Here is a 19,253-nt window from a genome sequence, read left to right on the forward strand (position 1 = left end):
TCAGCCCAGACCGGGGATCCCTGGGCCTCGGCTGACTAGCAGTCAGGGGTGATGCTTTGGCTGGGGGGCCTGGTGAAAGGGTTCCCCTGGCTGTGGCATCACCACCCTGCTAGAAAGGGTCCGGTGCTGGTTCTGGTAAATAAAGGGGGACCTAATGCATTTTTTCCCCCTGTATTTCCAGAACCAGGACCGGCTTAGTGCCCAGTGCTGGTTGCGCTTAATATGGGAGACCCCTACATCATTTTTCCCCCATATTTTGGAAACCAGGACTGGCTCTGAAAAGCCTGGAGCTGGTTGTGCTTCATACGGGGGTACCCTTACATTGTTTGTCCCCTGTATTTAGCACAACCAGTACTGGGGCTCCAAATCCCGGAGCTGGTTTTTTTTGGGGGGGGGGCACGCCATTTTTTTACTTTACACAGGTTTTATTTTTAAACACAGGAACACAGACTGGTCTCACTAATCCCATCCGTGCTTCTGTGTTCATTTTTTTAAACACAGATGCAGGTATTACGGATATTCCAGATCCGAGCCTGCATCTGTGTGCTGCTACCTCACCCGGGTCCTAACGCCTGCTACACCACCACCCACAGTGCCACCAATAATGCCCACTACCATCCCCGGTTTCCGGCCGCAGCTAACGTCCGCTATCCCCTACCCTTTCTCCCCCGCATCCCGGCCGCATCCCGGCCCCCGCTACCGCCGCAGAGTTCAGCCATCTTGGTGCACCCAAGTGAAGCCACAGTGAGTACACCTAATGAAGGCTTCTACTGAGGCTGTACAAGGAATTGAAACTTCTTATCTGTATAATGGCGGACTTGTGAGGTAATAGTTTAAAAACTGTGACTTTCTCAATTACCTGAACCCCTAAAGGCCCTATTCTGGAACAATAGCTACCTAATAAAACAAACCCAAAGTCTAAATTTGCCCCCTACCCTGAGTTATGGTTTCCCAAAAATCCACCATAGAGAACAGCAGAAAAGTTGAGAATGTCAGAAAAAAGTGACATTTGGAGCTTTAGATTACTCCCAAATCCTCATTTTTTTAGTTTTTGCAATTTGGCACGCAGTACCGAGAAACAGTTCTACCTGTCTGTGCCAAATTTCAGCCCGGTACCTCCAATAGCTCTTGGGATGTATCCTCTCAAACACTCTGCCTTCCCCCCTTTCGGAATTCTCTATGGAGATTTCCGTTTTTCAGTTTTTTTCTGTTCATCCCTAATATAAGGGCATGACTGTGCCTTTATAATATATATATATATATATATATATATATATATATATATATTATATATATATATATAATATATATATATATATATATATATACATATACACACACAGAGGTGAAGAATGGACTAGCCATGAAATCCTTCACAGAATTGTAATACAGAATTATAATATGAATACTCAATTGTGTAAACCCCACCCATTAGACATGATGTTCATAGATAGGATGTGCTGTCATTTGCCATCAGAAGTAATCTGCTTTGAATACAGATAGCTTTAATTTTCCCTACTTTAAAGTAGCTAGATAGGTCAGGATAGTACAGTCATCAGACTTTTCTTTCTGCAAAATCATAACAAAAACAATAAATATGTGAGTAAAATAAATGTGAAGAATGTATTTATCGTCTCATAATCCAGTACTCAGATGTCTGGGGATACCTGCTCGTCTGATCATAAACTTTGAGTCGGCTCATGACACTGATGAGAATCTGATTGTTGAGAATTTTTACAATGAGGATGGAAGTAAGAACAACATCATGACAAACGATAGTGTGTGGTAAGTAATCCAGATGCAGTCACTAAGTAGAATGTACAGAAATGAACCCACAGAAATTGCTGAAATTATTCCAGAATTGCTATTTTAAAAAGTGCATACTTGTTAGTTTTATATGTACAGATAAAGCAGAGTTAATTCCAGAGAGAATATTGTTCATCTATTCTATTGTTTCCAAACTCTGTGTTCAAAGACCAGGACAGTTTCTAGGGTCTGAGGCTCCCAGTGCGAGCAGTCAAAATGCGCCCCCCCCTCCCAAGAAGCAGTAATGTTGCAGAGTGGGCGTGGCCTCATCGTGAGGGGGTGTGGTATCACAGTAAGGGAGCGTGGTCTCGATAGACCACAGAATGTCAGCCGCTGTGACTGCTGAGCCCAGGGGTACCTAATCTGTCAGAGGAAAGCGCTGAAAAATATATGTAGTTAAACTAAAGATGTCACACGCCGGCCTGGAGACCCCAGAATCAGACCCCGTCGCTTACCTGTGCGGGCGCTGACCCGCGCTGTCTTCCGGCTCCCGCGCTGTATGCTCCTTCCTCTTCTCCCAAGGCAGTCTCCGCTGTTGTCCTCTGGAGGGTCCCGCTGCTGTGCTGCTCCCACCCCAGCTCCTGCTGACCGCTGGTCCCCGCTGACTACCTCCAGGAAGCGCTGTCCTCCGGTCCTTGGGCGCGGCCATCTTGGATTGCCCATGTGACCCCACTACCACCAATGAGGAGCCTTCTCCTTCTCTCTCAGCCTGTCAGCTCCCAGTGTCCACTATAAAAGGATCCCCAATGCTCACACAAGTTGCCAGTGCAACTAGTTTCTTAGTTTAGCTAAGCAAGCCTTCCCACTGCGCTCCAGCCGCTCCACGTACCCACTCAGCTACCAACGTCTACCCACGGCTATCCAGCCACTCCACGTAGCCACTCAGCTACCAACGTCTACCCACGGCTATCCAGCCGCTCCACGTAGTCACTCAGCTACCAACGTCTACCCACGGCTATCCAGCCGCTCCACGTAGCCACTCAGCTACCAACGTCTCCCCACGGCTATCCAGCCGCTCCACGTAGCCACTCAGCTACCAACGTCTACCCACGGCTATCCAGCCGCTCCACGTAGCCACTCAGCTACCAACGTCTACCCACGGCTATCCAGCCGCTCCACGTAGCCACTCAGCTACCAACGTCTACCCACGGCTATCCAGCCGCTCCATGTAGCCACTCAGCTACCAACATCTACCCACGGCTATCCAGCCGCTCCACGTAGCCACTCAGCTACCAACGTCTCCCCACGGCTATCCAGCCGCTCCACGTAGCTTCCTAGCTACCACGTTACTGCCGCATTCCTCAAACTCCTGTCAGTTCGCTGCATCCTCTCATGCGGAGAAACTTCATTAAGCCAAGTCTCCTCCAGCGAGCGTCTGCGCCAAGTAATACAGATCCAAAGCCCAGTCCGGGAACACAGCTCCTAAATTCCACGTTTGTGACAAAAGATTGACGCTCAAAAACTGGGGTGTGGCCTAGCTGTCACAAGCCCATCTCACATTTGTCATGACATCTCTCCCATAGTGAACACTGTGGGAGCCGGAAAGCCGGAGCTCACGCGTGAGCTCCAGCCTCCGTCTCCAGCAGCTCTGCGGGGATGGGGCCGGGCGCCCGCTGGTAACTGAATCTTAGCGGGCAACCGGAAGTTCTCATGCTGTTTCTACAGCATGGGTCGGAGGCGGCACGCCCCATGCGATTGCACGGGTCGCCCGCCCCTAGAAACGGCCCTGTCAAAGACCCCTAATAGACCAGAATTTAAGGATATCCATTCTTGAGCACAGGTGACTTATTTAGTACATCTACCTTTTCCATTGAACAATCTGTCCTCAAGAATGGTTATTCTTAAAACTATCTATTTACAAAGCCTTGGATGGAGATAAAGTGGATGGAGATAAAGTACAAGCCAATCAGCTCCTAACTGCTATGAAAAATGACAGTTAGGAGCTGGTTGGCTGGTACTTTATTTCCATCCACTTTATCTCCATTCACGGCTTAGTAAATAGGCCCCTTGGCTGTTACATGGCTTTGAGGAGTGTGTTTGGGAAACACTGATTTATCCCTTTGTATCCTGGCAATGCTACGTTCCCACCTCTAATTCCTCTGTTCAGAAACAATACTATCACAACTATCAAAAGAGACAAAAGTAATCAGTATGAACTGTCTTTAAAAAGAACAATAATTGAATCCAGGGCCATATTCAAAACCCATGAGGTTATAGGCACAAACCCCTGGTGCTCTAAGTCAAAATATAATGGAAGCCAGAAGATAACACACCTTTTCTGCCCACAACCTGCATTGTTCAGTTGTTGATTAGGAGATTGCCTTAAAAAGTATCTACAGTATAGTATAAGAATATTTAGTCCTAACTATGACAGAACAAACGTCATACACCAACTTACTACATTTGGCTCCCAAGCAGAGCACATCCAGAAACTTGCCACATTCTATCCTTATAAAATATTCTAAACTTGTGTATATTATTACTTTACAAATGTTAAAAGGGTGGATGTGTAATTTTATTGCTGAATGCAACCACAATGAAAGCTAATCAGAAACATACATTGTGTAACACTCAACATAGACAGCGTAGTCCCCTTTCCTCGTGTTGAATTGATATACACAGGGCTGGCTCAACCAATTTGGTGCCTTAGGCAAGATTTTAGCTGATACGTCCCCCATATATAAGATCCTCATCACATCTATGTATGTACTGTATCCCCCATAGGAGTGCTTGTCTTTTACATTTGTATATGTTCATTCTATACCTCCCATATGTATGTATGTACAGTACTCACTATATGTGTCCTCTTTGTCACATTAGTGTATGTACTGTATACCCCATGGGTGTGCTTGTCTTTTACATCTATATGTGTGCTTTCTGTGCCTTCCACATCTGCGTATGTACTGTACCCCCTATATGTGTCCTCTTTGTCACATCCGTGTATATACTGTATGCCCTATTGAGTGTGCTTGTCGTTACATCTGTATAAGTGGTTTCTGTGCCTCCTGTATCTCTGTATGTACTGTACCCACTGTGTCAGGATGGGTACAGGATGCCAGCACACTTGGGATCCCGGTGGTAGAATCCCAACATCGGCATCCCGACAGGGTTAAGATACCGACACCTGTTGGTAGGTATCCTAACCCTCCCTTCCCGGGGCATGAACCTAACCCTCCCCACCTAGTGCCTATACCTAACCTTCCTTTCCTCGCACTCTAAACCTAGTTCTCTATGGTGAATTTTTGGGAAACCATAACTCAGGGTAGGGGGCAAATTTAGACTTGGGGTTTGTTTTATTAGGTAGCTATTGTTCCAGAATAGGGCCTTTAGGGGTTCAGGTAATTGAGAAAGTCACAGTTTTTAAACTATTACCTCACAAGTCCGCCATTAGTGCTTAGTGCTTAGTCCCCCTTAGTCCCCCTTAGTCCCCCTTAGTGCTTAACCCTAATTCTGCCCCTAGTTCCTAACCCTAACCCCTAACCCTCTCTGTAACCCAGTACTTACTTAAGGGATCCCGGCAGATGGGATCCTGGCGCCAGTATTCTGACTAGTGTCGGGATTCCGGCGTCGGCATTCTGAGCGCCAGAATCCCACGGTCGGGATATTGACCGCATCCCCTCTTTGTCACATCTGTGTTTGTACTGTATCCCCCATGGGTGTACTTGTTGTTACATCTGTATATGCGATTCCTGTGCCTCCCATATCTGTGTATGTACTGTGCCCCCTATGTGTGTCCTCTTTGTCACATCTGTGTTTGTACTGTATCCCCCATGGTTGTGCTTGTCATTAAAATCATATAAGTGGTTTATGTGCCTTCCAGGGGTTCTCTGTTTTCACCAAGGAGGGCCTGTCACTTTTTCATAAATGTGTTTTTTCACTTAGTGTACCATGCACAACATGACAAGAAAACAATCCACATGTGTACATTTGGTTAAATGATGTACTTACACCATCTTTATGACTGGAGAGACAACATAGGCCAAGTACAGTAAGGGCATATTAACCCCAGGGCCGGATTAAGGTCTGTGGGGGCCCCTATTAAATGTGACAAACTGGGGGTATGCGCAATGGGGACCTTATGCAGAGCCCCCAGTAGTGTCGGTGCCCACAGTGGTAGTGCCCCATATGCAGTGCACCAAGTAGTAGTGCCCCCTATGCAATACTCCCATTAGTAGTGCCCCCATTAGTAATGCCCTCTGTATAAATTCCCCCAGTAGTAATACCCATGTGGTTGTGCCCCCAATAGTAACGCCCCCAGTAGTCATGCCCCCTGTAGTAGAGCCCTCTGTAGAAATGCCCCCAATACTAATGCTCCCTCTCTAGTAGAGTCCCCAATAGTAATGCCCCCTGATTAATGCCCCCCAGTAGTAATGCCTCCCCCTTCCCAGTAATAATGCCTCCACCGGAGTAATACCCCCAGTAGTAATGCCTCCCCCCTCCCTGAGTAATGCCCCAGTAGTAATGCCTCCGTGTACTAATGCCCCCAGCAAGCCGCTTGCACTAACAAAAAAAAAATATTAACCTCATACTTCCCTTAAGCTAAGCTCCGCATCCGCAGCAATCTGCTTGGCTGCTCCTCTGCACCATGGGAGAGACGTCATGACGTCTCTCCGATAGTGCACTGCGTGAGCCGGAAGCTGGAGCTCACGTGGGCTCAAGCCTCTGACTGCCGCTGCGGGGAGGGTGGCTGCCGCTGCGGGGAGGGAGCCAGGCTCCCGCTGGTTACAATCTCAGCGGGCGCCTGGCCTATAGTGTCTCCCTGTGGCGTCGGGGTTAGGTTGGCCGGAGGAGGCGGAACTGGTTCCGTCTCCTCTGGTCCACTTTAACCCCAATGGGTGTGGGTGCCCTTAATGTGTGGGGGCCCAGGGACGATCGCCCCTGTGCCCCCCCCCCCCGTTAATCCGGCCCTGATTAACCCTATGGCGAACAGATGCACTCTGGCACACAGAAGTATATATGCCTGTAAAAGTCATATAATTTGTGGGTTGTCAAGGGCAAGTACAAATACTGTACAGGATGAGGAGGATGATTAATTTTCCAGCATTTACATTGGAATATGAGTAATTGCCATGGTTTACAGTACATCGTTTTTAAATGTATCCTACTATGGTTGATCGGTGTTCCTTAAAGGACATGATTTGCTAAAACTTGAAATACAGGCTGACTATCAAACTTTACTTAGGGAAATATAACTTTATTAAACACAGCATTATTTTGTGAAAAAACATCACAATCCTTCATTCCTTCACCATGAGCAACAAATGTCAGTTTGAGAAAGTATAGCTGATCAATAAACATCGTCCACATCAGTTTTGAAGTAGGTGGATATCTAAGAATTGTCTGCAATTGCTTCCAACATACAGTATACACATGAAATGCGTCCTGCAAAAATGGTGCATGTAGAATACATAGAATACCATGGTCATCCAAATATTACAAAGCAAAAAATGCATATTACAGTATATGAGAACTTTGTACTTGCAGAGCCACGGTGGAAATGAAAGACCAGGGGTCTGACTGGTTAGAATGTGAGAAAACTGTTCTGGTTTGATCTTATTTGCATATAGAGCTCACATTAGGCCTCAGTGAACTTTTATTGATACATTTTTGGACTACTGTATGTCACACTCACAATATAACAGAGTGGCCCCTCCTCGCTGTTTTCCAGCCCAGTCAGTAATAGCCTTGTCCTTGCCGATTTGTCCAGTGGATCCCATTAATGGTAACCAGTCCACGCTATGAGCACTGGTGCTTAGTTTATTTTTTTTATTTTTTAATAGTACATTAATTTGTCAGTTATTATCATCAAACCAATGATTATGGCTAGTGTCTCCAAAGTGTAGCTGCATCGTGCTATACTTATAGTCTGATGTGTTTCAATCATTTTTTATGTGAATGCATTTAACACACTAAGTTTATTCAGATGCTCATGCCTTGAAATACTCTTAAGTACAACTCTAAAATAAACACGTAAGAGCAGCATTTTTGTAGCACATATTTTTTTTCGTGTACATTTGGATGAAAATACTATTTCCAGGCTTACTCTGGCCTTTTTCTACTTTGTAACAAAAACTTTATAAAATTATTTGATCTAAAATAGTTGGTAGGATTATTTTACACACACACACATATACATACATACATACATATATATATATATATATATATATCTCATATGGAACCCGGACGGCACTCAGTGAGACTCTGCAACAAATCCACAACAACGCAACTGTGCTGAAGGTCAACGTTTCAGTGTAATAACACTTTTATCAAGACATGGCTTTAGATTAACTTTAACCCCTGGGTCAGTGATTATGTCATGTTTAATGACCGAGGTTTTCCCAGGTACGTCAGAGAACAGCACCCTATTTCTGATCAGAAACTCCTTGACCTCTTGTTGTTGAATTGCCGACAGGGTTTTTGCCACTGTCACTTCGGGGACTAAGGGCCCTGGATTTACTGGAGGGGCTCGGACGGCCGACAGTACTGTTCTATCTTTCCAGGGCTTTAACAGATTTATATGGTATATCTGTTCCGGCTTTCTTTTCCCCGGCTGGTAAACTTTGTAATTGACCTGTCCCACTCTTTCTAAGTTTTCAAAGGGCCCTTGCCATTTAGCCAAAAGTTTATTTTCCACAGTGGGAACCAACACTAACACTCTGTCCCCAGGAGCAAAGCTGCGTAACCGGGCATTGCGGTTGTATACCCTCTGCTGTGCCTGTTGAGCCTGTTCCAGGTGCTCTCTCACTATCGGCACTACCGCAGCAATTCTCTCCTGCATTTGAGAAACATACTCAATCACCGTTTTGTAAGGACTAGACTGCCCCTCCCATGTCTCTTTGGCAATGTCTAGTAACCCCCTTGGGTGTCTCCCATACAACAAGCCGAAGGGTGAAAACCCGGTGGAGGACTGGGGAACCTCTCTTATGGCCAACAATAAATACGGCAATAAGTAATCCCAATCCCTACCATCCTTGTCGACCACTTTCCTAAGCATGTGTTTTAACGTCTTGTTAAACCTCTCGACCAGCCCATCGGTTTGGGGGTGATAAACCGAAGTTCTTAACTGTTCAATTTTGAACAGGCGGCATAACTCTTTCATGACTTTTGACATAAACGGTGTACCCTGGTTAGTTAGTATCTCCTTGGGTATACCCAGCCTGCTAAAGACATGAACTAGCTCTCTGGCAATGGTCTTGGTTGACGTATTGTGCAACGGGATCGCTTCCGGGTACCTGATAGCGTAATCCATTATGACCAGAATATACTGGTGTCCCCTGGCAGACTTCATCAAGGGTCCAACCAAATCCATCGCTATTCTTTCAAACGGCACCTCTATAATAGGCAATGGAACTAGTGGACCCTTAAAATTTGGCCTGGGAGCATGATACTGACACTCAGGGCAGGATGTGCAAAAGTCAGACACCTCTTTATGAAGCCCGGGCCAGAAAAACCTCTGCATTATTCGCTCAGTGGTTTTCTCTACCCCTAGATGGCCTGCCGTTATATGACCATGGGCCAGATACAACACTGTTCTTCTGTAGGCTTTGGGAACTATTCGTTGTTCCACAATGTCTTCCCCCTTCTTAGTCACCTGATATAACAAATCCTGACACATTGCCAAGTGGGGATAGGACAAAGGACTATCAGGGTCTACGGGTTTACCATCAACTACTTTTACATTCTCCCTGGCTTTTACCAAAGTAGGGTCATTCAACTGCTCCACGGCAAAGACCTCTCTTCTGACCTCTAAATCAGGCAGATGATCACCTGGCCCAACAACACTTCCCACCTCAATGGGAGGCACATCAGTTGGCGGGCCACCGTCACGCTCCGCATTCTCTAGTTCGCCAACCATAGTAGAAAAAGGGAATAACTCTGACTCAGAAGAAACTCCCTCCTCCACTACATCGACAACCTTCTCAAATGGATCGGGGTTGTTCACCTCTGGAACAAAACGGCTTTCCCACAACTTCCAGAAGTGAGCAAAGTCTCTCCCCAATATTGCATCGTACACCAGACCATGCACCAAACCCACAGAAACTATAGCAGAGCCACATGGTGTCTCGATGTTCACCTCGGCCGTAACATAATATCGAGTATCCCCATGTATGCAGGTCACACCAACAGTTTTCCCCTTACGCCTCAAGGGGTTCACCAGCTCAGCTTTTATAAGTGTCACCAAGCTACTAGAGTCTAACAGTGCCTCTACTCGGTTGCCATCTACAGTGAGTACACACATGTGCTTATCAGTCTCAGCCTGCCGGTCAGCCGTTCAGGCTGTCTGTGCAAAGAAAGACCCCCTGCGGTATACATGAGCAGTATCACATTGCATAGGTTCAGTTGTAAGTGAACAATTAGCGGCAATATGGCCGAAGCCACCACATCGGAAACACTGAGTCATATTAATGTCTAGTCGTTTACAGGGCAAGAACCTTCCTGGCCTGGCAGGCCTGTCTCCAGGTTCTACACCCTCAGTCTTAGGTACATTCCACCGCCCAGCACCCTTCTCCCCTGGAACAGTCTTACCAGTGTCTGTGGGAGTTCGCTGGTGCGCCATCGGGGCTCGGTGGGGCATACTCATCAGCTCCTCAGCCGCCACGTACCTCTCCACCAGCTCGACCAACTGGTCCGCGGACTTAGGGTCTGCATGGCTCACCCACTTGCGCAGAGTCACAGGTAATGATCGCAGGTACCGGTCCATCACGATCCTTTCCACGATCTGTGGTCCCATCAGCGTCTCGGGCTGTAGCCATTTTTAGGACAGATGGACGAGGTCATGCTTCTGTGAACGTGGTGGCTTGTCCCTATGGAACTCCCAGCGGTGGACCCTTTGGGCACGAACAAAGGTGGTGACTCCCAAGCGAGTTAGGATCTATTGTTTTAGTTTTTTATAGTCCTTGGCATCAGCCAGGCATAAGTCGAAATAGGCCTTTTGTGGCTCCCCAGACAAAAAAGGTGCCACCAGACTTGCCCACTGCTCCTTGGGCCAACTCTCCCTTTCGGCCGTTCTTTCAAATGCGGTGAGATAGGCCTCCACATCATCGCCCGAAGTCATCTTTTGGAGGAAGTGACTGGCTCGTACGGAGTGAGTGGGGGTGGGAGGACCAGTAGTAACCTCTCTGGGCCGGGCAACCAGTGCTGTACCACCTCTCTTATGGCCTGGCTGTTTTCCGCTAAGGCCTGGCGGGTTTCCTCAATGGCGACCTGTTGAAGTCTGTTAGTCTCCTGCTGAGCTGCTGTAGCTTGGAGCAAGGCCTTAATAATGTCCTCCATTTTGTCCTGGGGTGTAGGTTGGAAGCTGAACCTTGCCTCTCTGAGCATTGGCTGACGCCTCCTCTATGGGACTCCAAGGACACAGCGTTATTTCCACACTCACAAATTGGGTGTCTGTCCCTTTAATTTTTAAACAGAACGTTTTCCTCTTGCTGCAACTTCAGTGTGTGTGGTTGCCCGCATTCTCCACCATATTGTGACACAGTCAGATTAGGGGTCCCTCTCCTGGGTAGAGGTCTCCTTCCTTACACACACACACAGCAGCAGGGAAGCAGCACACCAGTCTGGATGCGAGTACAAGCTGGTCGGCGCCAGTCTTTATTGTACAGTGTCAGAAATAACATAAAGAAAACATAACATAAATCCTAGCCCTGTCAGGGCACTAACTTCGCAGGTGGTTCCCTCACTACCAGAACCTGGCAGGGCCTAATGCCCTCACCAGCAACAAAGGCAAAGCACAACACTCACAGTTAGGTTTTCAAGTGTCTCTGAGCAAACTCCCTGTCTGCTCTCCCAGGTGAGACACTCAGCCCTAAACACACTAGGCTTATATTGGTCACTCTCAGGTGGAAACCCTAACAAGCCTGTTACCAGGCTGCAAGAACCAAAACCTGGAGTGGCCGTGGGTGGAGCTCTCCCTCTCCTCTCACCCACAACCCCCAGGTCCCAAACCGGCTTTTCAAAAAGCCGAGACTCAAGCCTGCTACACTGCAGACTTTCTCCTGGGGGTTTAGAACACATAAGACAGGAATCTGGGACAAATGTACCTGCCACAGACCACTTTACCAGTGATCCTATCACAATATATATATATATATATATATATATATATATATATATATATATATATAAATATATAAAATACTTGCTGTTTTATGCTGTATTTTGTGATACCAGCTGGTTACCATATAAATAATATTAACTATAATAGCGTGATGGATAGACACTCTTGATCTCATATCTTTATAGGAACTTCCATGCCTGGAATGAAGCTTATTTTGCTAGAACTGACCTTGGACCCCTTTATAATGGGTGGCAGATACTGGATGCAACACCACAGGAGCCAAGTCGAGGTATGAGCCAGAAATATGAATTCACTACTGTAATAGAAATAAAGAAACAGAATTTGACGGCAGATAAGAACCACTTGGCCCATCTAGTCTGCCCCATTTTTAAACATATTGTTACCTCAACCCTTATTGATCCTTACTTCTTCTGAAGGATATCCTTATGTAATATGTTTATTGCAAGTGTAGTATTACTATGTCCGTATGTCCAAAGGTTAAAAAGAGTATCCCAATATAGGATCCCCCAAATATTATATATGTACCAAAATTGTCAAATTCAACAGCTTTTCTTTTCTCTTTATCCGAGGAACTTCTTTTCCTTGTGATTTCCTCAGTATTATAAAAAATGTGTGTACATAACAAATAGTAAAAAAAATATACAAAATATAGTGTAAATATGTTTAGAATAATTGAAAGTGCTCTTGTGCCCAATACAGACCACTATAAAAAACACCAATAAGTGATCCAAAAATCATTCTTCAAAATAATATATCCCAAAAGTGCTCTTATATATGGAAAGTGTATCAACACAAATGTATATAGCCGTATCCCAGATTTAATTTTTCCACCATTACTGATAGGCTCCAAGAGAAAAATGAGGGTTCTTTTATGCGTCACCAAGATACGTATTTTCATCTAGTCATGTCTAGTCTTCATTTAGCAAACTTTCACTTTCACACATCACTAGCCTATTGAAACGAATGGCATGGGATGCATTAAATGTCAGTTTACTACATGTGTAACTCAGAGAACAAAGAGGGAAATCTTAGCATAGCTCTCTGACATGTGAGTTTTGGAAACACATTATGTAAATGTATTACCCATAAAGAAATTAATTCAACTGTCAATGACAGCAAAAAAAAAAAGGTGTTATTTTTATTAAGACAAGATTTAAAAATGACCCTTTTTTCCAACCAGGTATATATCGCTTAGGACCGACCTCACTAAAGGCTGTGAAGGAGGGAGACGTGGACCGTGATTATGATACCCCCTTTGTTTTTGCTGAGGTGAATGCTGACACAGAGCACTGGATTGTGTATGAAAACGGAACTAAAAGAAAGACTTACTCTGAGACTAAAGCTGTGGGACGGCTCACCAGCACCAAAGCAGTTGGTTCTTTCACTCGTATGGATGTAACAAATGACTACAAATACCCTGAAGGTGAATAAACTGGGACGGATTGTTTTACCTAAGTGGTAGCCTTTATCTGCCACTGTGATGTTACAATTAGGATAACAATAAGAGAAGTTTTTCTGTGGATATATTCCCACCTTGTCATATGTCATCCTGTGATACACTGCTTTATGATTCTCATTTCTTTCAATCACGTCTTTAGATCAACAGGCAGTGCTCTGCTGTGCTTTGGTTTATAATGTATCCCAAGAGTAGCTTTGTGTCGTACACGTATAATACTGTAACTCTCCCTAACAGTATAATATGTGGTTTAAAAAGCAGATAAGGAAACTACAGGGAAAGGCCTGTGAATAGATACCCTTGCAGTAGGAAATGCAGAAAAACATAAATGTAAGTTGAAGATGGAACTTCCCTATATCTTTCATGTAACACATTTAGGGTCTGATTTAGAGGTGAACGCACTGCTGATGTTGAACGTAGTGGCGTGTTTTTTTCTTTCTTCTGTGCATGCGTCCGTACAGTGTTGCAGTTGTAATTTCCGACGCACGCGCAGAAAAGTGTTTTTAAAATGTTGTGAGTGTTCCTGGGCGGTGACAGGGAGGTGTTTTAGCGCATGCATAGAGATGATCGGTCTTATGGTTGTGTTATAGGAGAGTGGCGGGCGTATCGTTGATAATGGTTGCATACACAGACACAGCTCACATACAGAGGTGTCCAGCTACATCTTTGCCGATCGCGCTACAAACATGCGCACGCATCGCGCAATGCGATTACCCACAGCAGCATACACTACTGTATGCTATGGCGCACACTGCAATCGCACCATGCAATCCTACGGAGGCGCGGGTGCAATCGCCTCGTGCCACGCATGGCGTGATTAGCTGCATATGCAGCAATGATGTACTGTAGCTGGAGAAATAGGGCTGGTGCAACTTTCGATGGTGCATCTAAAGACACACCAATCAATATTTGAGCACCTACGGACACTGACAGCGAGCGTCTCAGTCCTTGCACATTTGGATGCACTGAAGGGAAGGGCTTTATTGCAGCACTTGCATTAAGTTGGTGACGGGCGAATCGCCAATAGGCAGAGCTGTGCCGCTTCTGCCCCTTATATGCATTATAATTGTATGTCATACTCATGGCTTTCTAAACTGGTACCACAATATATATTATAGTACAGAGAATAGGGATTTTTTTTAATACAATGACTAAAATCTAAGGATTTGTCCACACATAGAATGTAAACACTATGGTTTCCGACACATTGGCGCTATTTCTGCCAAGGTCAGTAGTCTTATACAATATAAGGCCTGATGTTGATTCAGAGTTGGCAATAGAGAGCGATATATCTCTCAACTGATCATCTTGGTGAGACCATGCTGCACTGCAGGTGGGGCAGATTTCAAATGTGCAGAGAGATTTAGATTTGGGAGGGAGGTGTCCAAACTGACATCTAAATTGTAGAGTAATAATAAAGCTGTGCAGTATTTGTGGGCTACATGCAAAAGCAGCCAGTATTTACCCTACATGCCAAAAAAAATGATGTACTTACACCCCTTGCATTGCAACATGGTTTGTCCAGGTACACAGTTAAGTGCTATCTCTCTCTCTATTCCCAACTCTGAATCAGGCCCACTGTTGTTTTCTTATATATTCAGGGAAATCACTGGCACCAGGTCCATCCATTATACACTGCAATAAATCCCTGTCTTTCTGCCTTATTTTTTTAATCACTCCGATGCATGTTCAACCTTGAAAACTAACTACAAGCAGGTCAACCACCAAAATATGCAGTTTCCTCTCTTTATGAATTAACTAAGCACTAATCCCATGCTGCCAGAGTGGGAAGACTATATAAAATATGAATAAAACTGAAATAGATTATACATTGTGGACTGTATTGTCTCAACTAGACACAGCAGCGCAGCTTTCCTTAATTTTAATATAAAATACCCCCCAAAATTCCTGTGTCTTATTTCTGGTATTGTAACACCTTAGTGTCATTCTGCAAATTATTGGACATGTCTAAAGTTTGCCAGTATCTGGCATGTTCAAAATTAATGGCAGTGAGGTGGAAGCCAATACCAAGCATCTGTACCTGTCTTGAATGTCCATATAGTGGGGTTAGATGGGGTTGCAGTCCTCCTTGTTTACATGAGCACAAGCCCTGGGGGAGCCCCAAAAAGTACACATACTTATTTGACCACCAAGATTCCTCTTTGTATACAGAGTTTTTGGTTGCTATGGAGAGTGACACCCTCATAAGTTTCCATCAAACCAGGCACCCTTGCCCCTACTACACGCTGGCAAATCCCTTAAACTTGATTATACAGGACCAATTTCTCATATCCTACCCTTGCCACTGAAATTGTTATGCTATGCTGGATATACTGTACGCTGGCCGATATATATCAGCCGTTCAATTGAACGGCTGATATATTGTGGGTGCATCGGCCAGTGTGTACAGACAATATATCTGTGAATGACATCATTCACAGACATATTGCATCGGCTGTACAGCACAGCCAATAGCAGATATATCTGCAGATATAGCTACTCATCGAGTAGGGGTTAAAGTGGGCCGGAATGGGGCGGAAATGCACCTATTTGTTGACGGACCCAGTTCTACTTCCTCCGACCCACCTAACTCCAGCGCCACAGGGAGGCTCCATTTGCCAAGGGCACCCGGCTCCCTCCCCAAAGCGCCAGCGGCAGCCGGAGGCTGGAGCTCACTCTTGAGTGTGCTGTATGGTAGATACGTCATGACAACTCGCCCATAGTTCAGACTGAGGAGCAGCCAGGCGGACAAGGGGGACCAGACGGCAGTGGACGCGGGAGCGTGGCTTAAGGTAAGTATTTATTTTTTTGTGTAAGTGTCGTCACAATAGGGGGCATTACTCATGGGGCACTACTACTGGGGGCATTACTCAGGGGGCACCACTACTGAGGGCATTACTCAGGAGGCACAACTACAGTGGACATTACTCAGTGGGCAGTACTACTGGGGGCATTACTCAGAGGACATTACTATAGGGGGCATTACTCAGGACATTACTATAGGGGGCATTACTCAGGGGGCACTACTACTGGAAGCATTACTATTGGGGCATTACTCAGGCAGCACTACTACTGGGGACATTACTATTGGGGGCACTACTACTGGAGGCACTACTACAGGGGGCATTACTACTAGGGGCACTACTATTGGGGGCACTATTACAGGGGGATTACTAATGGGGGCACTGCATAAGGGGCACCACTCCTGGGGCACTGCATAAGGGGCAACACTACTGTGGGCTCTGCATAAGGGGCACCACCACTGTGGGCACTGCATAAGGGGCACTACCACTACTGGGGGGACTGCATAAGGGGCACTACTACTACTGTGGGCTCTGCATAAGGGGCACTACCACTGTGGGCACTGCATAAGGGTCACTACCACTACTGGGGGCACTGCATAAAGGGCACTACCACTGAGGGCACTGCATAAGGGATACTACCACTGCTGTGGGCTTTGCATAAGGGGCACTACCACTGTGGGCACTGCATTAGGGGCATTACCACTACCGGGGCACCACTACAGTGGGCATTATGTGTAAGGGGCACTACTGCAGTGGGCATTGTATAAGGGGCACGACTACTGTGGGCATTGTGTATAAGGGGTACAAATGTGGGCATTGTGTAATAAGTGACACTGCTGTGTGTCATAAATGAATAAGATACATTACTATGTGGTGTAATGTGAATCAAGAATGTGCTACTGAGTGGCGTAATTTGTATCGGAAATACTATTATGTGACCACTCCCCTTCATTTTGAGACCACGCCCCTTTTTAGGCACGTGCTATCCCTTTATTGACATTGCACTGAGGGGGGGCGGTGAGTTCCACCACTTCTCTAGGACCACTATAAGCACTGGCGCTGTGTGTACGGGCGGTAAGACGACCATTAGTACACATGCTGCACAGGCCACGGGGAGGGGGGCATGATCCCCGGCAAGCGGGACCCGCGGCCAGATGGCAGATGATGGTTGTTCAGTGTGTATGAACAACCATCATCAGCAGTTATATATCTGCAGATCAGTCGATCAGCAGATATATCTTTTTGGTGTGTATATCCACCATTATATAATGTTTGCATAATGATAGTCTGTGCTGATAATTATGTAATATTGACTTTGTTACAAAGTAACTTTGTATTGTAATTTGTAATTTAATTTATATCTACTAAAAATACAACTTTCTGGAAAATAGAACATAAATAATTTCATTTCAATACTCATCACAATTAGTTCATAATTATTGTATTCTCCTCTGCAGGCTCTAGCAAGGAAAGAGAGATATTTGAAAAAGCTAAAGATAAAATGCAATCACGAAGAATGGCTTTCCATAGCAGAATGGAATCAATGTCATTGCATGAAGAAGAAACAGTAGTAAAACCTGAATATTCTGGCACTTTTAAGAAGACTGGAGAACCACAGGTTGGTGAGGATATTACACTCCACCTTATTCTCAAAAACACTGTTGCTGACACCAAGACGGTAAAGGTCAACATGACGGCCACCATCATCATTTATAACAGTACACCAGTCAAGGCGGTCCTTACTGAATCCCAATCTGTTACGCTAGGACCTAATGAAGGTATGTATACACATACATCTATACCACGGATGTGTACCTGTTTTACTCCTGTGTAATATTATTTTCTTTAGATGAATCAATACACTTATCTTCAAATTGCTTTATTACTACACAAGCTTTTTATGATAAATCAAACTTGGGTATTGGATTGCTTGTAAACAGGTCCAGATTACATGATTTTAGTTGTTTTTATCAATATTTATCGATTTTTATAAAACCGAACCAACACCAAATATGAACCAAAGCACTTGAGGGTTGTTTTGCAAAAACCAAAACATGATGAATTAGAACAAAAACCAAAACACGTGTCTGAGCACATCTATTCTTTATAAGCAAATTATTGCTAACATATATCACTAAGATACATGGTAGACATTTAGGAAATTCTGGCATTACAGATCAAACTGGTTTCTTCTTATTTGAAGGCTTTTCTCGTATATAAGACTCCCAGCTGCAACAGCAAATTTACAACAAAATCATCACAAAATGGCGGGTCTGTGCTGGAGTGCACGGTCTCCTATGTGCAGGGGCGGCAACAGAAATATTGGGGCCCGGTGCACTCATGTTTTTGGGGCCCCCTTGTCCCTCCCAGTAGGTACATGCAGGGCGGAATTTGGCTCATCCCCTGTGTCTCTGCAGCCTTATTTCCAACTGTGTCGTACCATCCTCAACTCTCATCTCTCCAGCCTCTTCCTCACACGTCACTCCAGTACCATCCCCTGTGCCTTGCTATCTGAAGCCATCTACTCATATCCCTTGTATCTCTCAGCATCATTATCCCCCCACTCATGTCTCTCAGAATCATTATCCCCCATCCATGTCTCTCAGATTCATTGCCAAATCCCCCCCACTCCTCTTCCTCAGCCCAATATGTCTGTCACACACCCTCTTCTCCAGCCCCTGTGTCTGTCACACACCACATCTTACCCAGCCTATGTGTCTTTCAACCACCTCTCCCCCAGCCCGTGTCTCACGCCTGCCCCATCCCGTGTCTGTCACACATGCCCCAGCCCCTATGTCTGACACCCCCTCCCCCAATACATAATTTCCTGTGTCTGTCACCCCCCCCTCGTCCCTGGCCCCTGTGTCTGTCACACAAAACTTCTTACCCAGCCCATGTCTTTCAACGCCCTCTTCACCAGCCGCCCTCCTTCATCTGCAGCTCCTCACCACCTGCCCCATGACTCTCTACCCCAGCACGGCTCCAGCCAAAACTTACCTGCTGTGCAGCCCATAGTCTTCCCTGGTGGCTCAAACAGTGACCCGGCCCTGCCGGCGAGCCTCCTCCCCGATTCAGCAGCACTACATCACACATATCCCCGTGACTT

The 19,253-nt window shown here is 45.6% G+C and overlaps 1 protein-coding gene across 1 annotated transcript in view; it reads left to right on the top strand.

Moving 5' to 3' along the window:
• Window positions 1-19,253, top strand: part of LOC148511779 (protein-glutamine gamma-glutamyltransferase E-like) — a 53,513-nt gene that overhangs the window by 26,389 nt on the left and 7,871 nt on the right. Inside the window, exons 7-10 of the mRNA XM_088482678.1 lie at window positions 1,647-1,785; window positions 12,052-12,155; window positions 13,068-13,310; window positions 17,605-17,925. Coding sequence (XP_088338804.1) covers window positions 1,647-1,785; window positions 12,052-12,155; window positions 13,068-13,310; window positions 17,605-17,925 — 807 coding nt within the window. The remainder of the gene's footprint in view (window positions 1-1,646; window positions 1,786-12,051; window positions 12,156-13,067; window positions 13,311-17,604; window positions 17,926-19,253) is intronic.

This window comes from Taudactylus pleione, unplaced genomic scaffold (genome assembly GCF_031769625.1).
Source record: "Taudactylus pleione unplaced genomic scaffold, aTauple2 ptg000290l, whole genome shotgun sequence".
NCBI classification, from domain to species: Eukaryota; Metazoa; Chordata; class Amphibia; order Anura; family Myobatrachidae; genus Taudactylus; species Taudactylus pleione.